The sequence below is a fragment of the Elgaria multicarinata genome, chromosome 10 (genome assembly GCF_023053635.1).
Source record: "Elgaria multicarinata webbii isolate HBS135686 ecotype San Diego chromosome 10, rElgMul1.1.pri, whole genome shotgun sequence".
Taxonomy (NCBI): Eukaryota; Metazoa; Chordata; class Lepidosauria; order Squamata; family Anguidae; genus Elgaria; species Elgaria multicarinata.
Window position 1 is genome coordinate 52,604,447 of NC_086180.1, and position 5,233 is coordinate 52,609,679.

At 37.4% G+C, this 5,233-nt stretch overlaps 1 protein-coding gene across 5 annotated transcripts in view; it reads left to right on the forward strand.

Moving 5' to 3' along the window:
• The window catches only part of GRIA2 (glutamate ionotropic receptor AMPA type subunit 2), a 91,502-nt gene extending 89,220 nt beyond the window's left edge, over positions 1-2,282 (forward strand). For 3 of the 5 annotated variants that reach the window (XM_063135970.1, XM_063135965.1, XM_063135966.1), the window contains 2 exons: positions 182-316; positions 880-2,282. In XM_063135970.1, the coding sequence (XP_062992040.1) occupies positions 182-316; positions 880-1,044 (300 nt within the window). In that variant the 3' untranslated portion in view covers positions 1,045-2,282. Of the gene's footprint in view, positions 1-181; positions 431-879 lie in introns of all 5 variants that reach the window. The other 2 variants (XM_063135967.1, XM_063135968.1) reach the window with 2 other exon arrangements.
• Positions 2,283-5,233: the final 2,951 nt, after the last annotated feature.

The window sequence follows — 5,233 nt, forward strand, 5'->3', positions numbered from 1 at the left end:
ATTATAATTGTCCTGCTACAGTCTTCTTTGAAAGGTTCTGAAAAACATACTGCTTTCTAAACTGTACGCACGCTATGTGAATAAGCTTTGTGTCTGTTAGAGTTCTGTGTGCAATTTTGTGTGCTTTTCTCCCCCACTCCACTTTTGTCCCCTAACTGGCCTCTTCCATACATATTTATAGGAGAAAACCAGCGCCCTCAGTCTCAGCAACGTGGCTGGCGTTTTCTACATTCTCGTCGGGGGACTTGGTTTAGCCATGCTGGTGGCTTTGATTGAGTTCTGTTACAAGTCAAGAGCCGAGGCGAAGCGCATGAAGGTGGCAAAGAATGCACAGAATATTAATCCAACTTCCTCGCAGAATTCACAGAATTTTGCAACTTATAAGGAAGGTTACAACGTATATGGAATCGAAAGTGTTAAAATTTAGGGGGTAGGAACGAGGCTCTAATCCAAATTTCTAAGTGCACGCTGTAGCTTCATTGTTACATCCTTAAGCTATTAATTGACAAAGTTGGCCAAGGATTCGTACTGTATGTATTGTTGCTGTTTTTCCATGTTTTAATTTTCCTCTCTGTGACTAATATAGTGAGCCCTTCTTTGTTACAATGAGATAGCCCTTTTGGGGCTGAATATGGAACTTCCTGATAAAAATATGCTTAGTTATTTGTAGCTCACTTTTTCTTTTTCTTTTCTTTTTCTTTTTCTTGTGCATTAAAGTTTGTTTGCATTTGCTAGAGGCGTTCAGAAAGTAGCTTAAAAACACTTGAGCCCAGGTCTTTTCTCACTCATACCAATAAATATAAGTTGAGAATCAAGACCTGCCTCAGGTACTAAACTAGGGTAATGTACCATTTTCTTTGTCTTCTTTCCTTCCTTAAGATGATCTTGAATGATGCCATGAGGAGCAAGGCGAGGCTGTCAATAACAGGAGGTACTGGAGAAAATGGACGTGTTATGACTCCAGAATTTCCAAAAGCAGTGCATGCAGTACCTTACGTGAGTCCTGGCATGGGAATGAATGTCAGTGTGACTGATCTCTTGTGATTGATAAGAACCTTTTGAGTGCCTTACACAATGGTTTTCTTGTGCGTTAATTGTCAAAGTGGTGAGAGGCATCCAGTATCTTGAAGACTTTTCTGTCGGCCAAGAATTCTTATATTTGTGGAATTCATCTTGAATAGTTAACGAATGCTTAGTACAAAAAAAACCACAGACGTCATTTTCTACACCAGTTCAAGATATGAAGTTCAACTGACATGCACAGCTAACATGGAAGTACTGTATTCTAACTGAAGTCGTTGTACAGACAACACACTAGTTTCTGCAGTCGCCGTCAGTTCTCTGGTTCATATGGACTTAAGCACACTTGACATCAATTGCATCAAGATGTGACATGTTTTATAAGAAAAAATGTTTAAAATGAAAAAAAATATTTTTAGGTATTTTCACAAACAAACTGGCTTTTAAATAAATTTGCTTCCATAATGGTTGATGAAACAAGAATTGAAACCGTGGGGAAATGGAGATTTAACAACAACTACAACAACAACAACAAGAAGATTTAGACATTCGTTTCACGTTTTTCAAAGCCAAATATATAAATGCTGGAGAGAAAAAGACAGAAATAAAAGTTCAAAACTCTTGTAATTTAATATTGTTCTTAAAAATTAATATCCAGTTCTTTAACATTTGGTGTTAATATCCAATTATTTGGCAATGCTTGACATTTGAAATAAACTTTTTTCTATGGTTTTATTTGCAAGTGGTCCAGTTAATTTATAGCCACAGTTTGGTTATAAAGAATTTAAAATGTAAAAGGACACTGTCAAGGTTGTTTGAAAACTTCAGAATTCTTAATAAAATTGTTACATTTCGTTTGGAGCAGAGACCCTGCATAGAATGTGGATCTTAAGTATTTGGTTTAAGCCTCTTCACATGCTCATGCAATGGCTAATTTTTCTCTGTGCTTAATATCACTCTTGAAAGTTGGTTCATATTCCATTTACTCTTACACGCCATAATTGTTTCCAGTCCTCCCTGTTTTAAGATTGTTCTTTCAATTTGGTAAAGTTAAAAGTGTTGGACAACACACTGGGAATCATACAGGCTGGTGTGTTAATCACCCCATTCTGAGATAGGCTTTAAAGAATTCAGGGATGTTCTGCACTCAAACTAAAAATGTGAAGTTACAGTGAGTAAAATGCTAGACCTGACCACTTTCCACATCATAGGAATAGCTGAACATAGTAGAGAAAAATGAGATTTTGAATAAATACCCAATTCTAGCTTTTGGGCTTGGGTTTCCTTCTGAAAAAACCTTGACAATGTTCCTTTATGTTAGCTTTCATAATAGCCCTAAGTTTTGAGATACGACTGCATTTGTAATATATATGGATTTAAATGAGACATATTTACAGTGAGTGCTTTTCTAGTATTGTTTTAAATGAGTCAGCCCACATTTTCATTAGAACAATTTCAGGTACACAGATCTACTGGCAAAAGAAATATTATTCCTTAAGAGTGGTGCTGCTATATTCCTGAAAATGCAAAAAGTCCTACTGATTATAACAATTTATGTTTCTTCCACCTTCTGTTATAGGCTAAATGGTGCAGACGTGACTTTTTTTTTTTTAAAAAAAAAAACCTCTTTATTTTCTCTGGATTTTCCTTAGCATTTGATGCTCGTTATTTTAAACATTTTTAAGAGAAACGCTACACTGTAAATCTGTTGCAAATTTTAAATCTCTCCTTTTTAATACAGGCTTATATAGGTTTCATCCTCCACACTCATACACACAGGACTCAATGTGTAAAAAAAACCCTTTATGCTGACTTCCCATAGCATTGGAAACCTCCCATTTCTCAGGAGTATGATGATTTCAATCTATAGTTGTCCTGTTCACAGCTAATCAGGAAAGCGAGGTTCAATTGATTGCATTGGGTATTAATATTGTTCAGTCTTTCAGTGACCGATTATAGTAATAATTGTATGGTACCCCAAGCAAAAAAAAAATCACTCCTGCATACAGTGGAAATTTATTTGATCTTACCTTTGGGCTACTTCTCTTAAAAGTGTAGTGTACAAATCTTCCTTTGTCAAGCCTGAACTAATGTATATAAAGGAAATAATGTAAAGTTATATTTTCATGTTTTTATACTTACCAACATGATGGGAATACATAATGTATGGGTATTTCAATATTTCAATTATCAATAATGTTGATTGGGTAACACACATCTCATTTTTAAAACAAGGTAATCATAATTTAATATCCATGTTACAGTACACCAGTATATTGCTATATAAAGTATTCTGTGTGCATTTAAGTGGAAAACAAATAGTGAAGAATGATGACAGCTGTCTAAGGGTTTTTAAAATTCATTTTATAGAAAACTGTTATGGAACAACCAAAATGTTTATGAACTAATTCTTGTGTAAATTTCAAAATGTTCTTTACTGTACCCTTTTGTTTACACAGTATGGTATCTTTATTTCTGCTTTGTTAAGTGGGTATCAGTACAAAGCTGGTCATACACTTTTAAAGGCTTCTAAAGCCAGGATCATTTCCAGATTTCATGTGTACTTATATGAAAGAAAATGCTTCTGATTTTATTTTTAAATCTAACACCTGATGGCTTTTCTGAAGTGTTGTACAAACTTCAATCATACATAAAGTTTGTTCTTTTTTTAAAGAGGCAAATAATAATTAAGTGGTTTGTTCAGTATTATTTATATCTGGTTCTTATATGTTTTTTTAAAAAATTTTTTTTAAAAAAATCAAAATAAGAGGAATTTTCTTATGCAAGTTTTGCCAAGAGGGAAGCCCACACATGAGACATGGTATGATGTGTGCTATATGTAAATGTTTCTCATAATCAGTTCATTGTACTGTATGATATAATCCTCTTGTTACAGGGCCCCATCACAAATGGACAGGGGGGAAAATGAGACTTCTAAAACACTTCATTTATATTAAGGACAATATACCAAAATGAAAACATCTTAATACTAATCGGTTAAGAAGGGAGAATTGCTGGCTCTAGATTTTGGAGGGCAAGGCACCCTCAATGGGCCCCCATTGACACCAGCTGCCATTGCTTCCCATTCCCTTTCCCACTATTGCGCCCACATGCTTGCTTGATACTCAGAAAGCCAGCGGGGAAGTAGGCAGTGCCATCTCCTTACTACCACCATTGTCTGGGGCAGAGTAAGAGGTAGTTGAACAAGCAGGCTGAAATGGTGAAGAAGTGGAGCAACACCAGGGGGCTTTTGTCAGCGGGCCCCTGCTGGGATGTGGGCCTCTAGCAGGCAACCAACCATGCCTACCCTTGATACTGATCCTGGGAGGGGAAAGAAATGGGAGTGGGATAGGGTGGTAGAAAATAGAAAAAAGTTGTGCAGACATAAGCAATAATTCCACAGACCTTAATACACCCTTCCATTTGGATATGGTGATAAGCACGGTAAGGCAGGAAGTTTCCTGCAGCAAAGCAGTGGAAGGATGGTAAATTTCAGTTGTCCAGTGCCTTTTTCTGCTACTGTTGCTGCACCATTGAAATTCAGAGGCAATTGGGCGGCACAGGAGCAATTTTCAGTGGTAGGTGTGCGCGCAGCTCCCAGTGGGGTCCAGGAAGTGAAAATTGGCCTCCAGACCCATCAAAATTGTCCACCCCTGCTCTGAGGCATAACTTAGCTCATCCTTTCCCCCTTTCTACAGTGTGGGTACCTATCTCTAAGAGAACCATGTAGGTGATATCTCCTGCTATCTAGCCCAAAGTTGACTTATGGTCTTCATCACCATCTCCTATATTGAGGAGGCTCCCTGCATCACCATCAAATCCAAGCTGCTAAACTTGGTGTGTGTGTGTGTGTGTGTGTGTGTGTGTTTTGCATTAAAGAAGACACCAGTGGCCAAGAATGGCTCCTCTCCCCACTTCAGCCTTGTCAGTAAATTCTCAAACGATGACTTGGCTAACCCTCTGGGTGCTTACCAATAAACCCTGAACTTCAGAAACAATCCCCTAACCACATTGTGTATATCCCACAGAAACAGTGCAAGGCAGTGCTTGTGAAGAGCAAGCATTTATAATTATTGGCACAGGCCATGTTTGGCTTTAGTAATATTTTTGTTGGGTTTTTGGAGGTGGGTCTTGACTGACAAATACCATAGTATGACAGGACCTGAAACACATGCTTCCTGCTAGAGGTGTGCATCAATCCCAATATTAGACT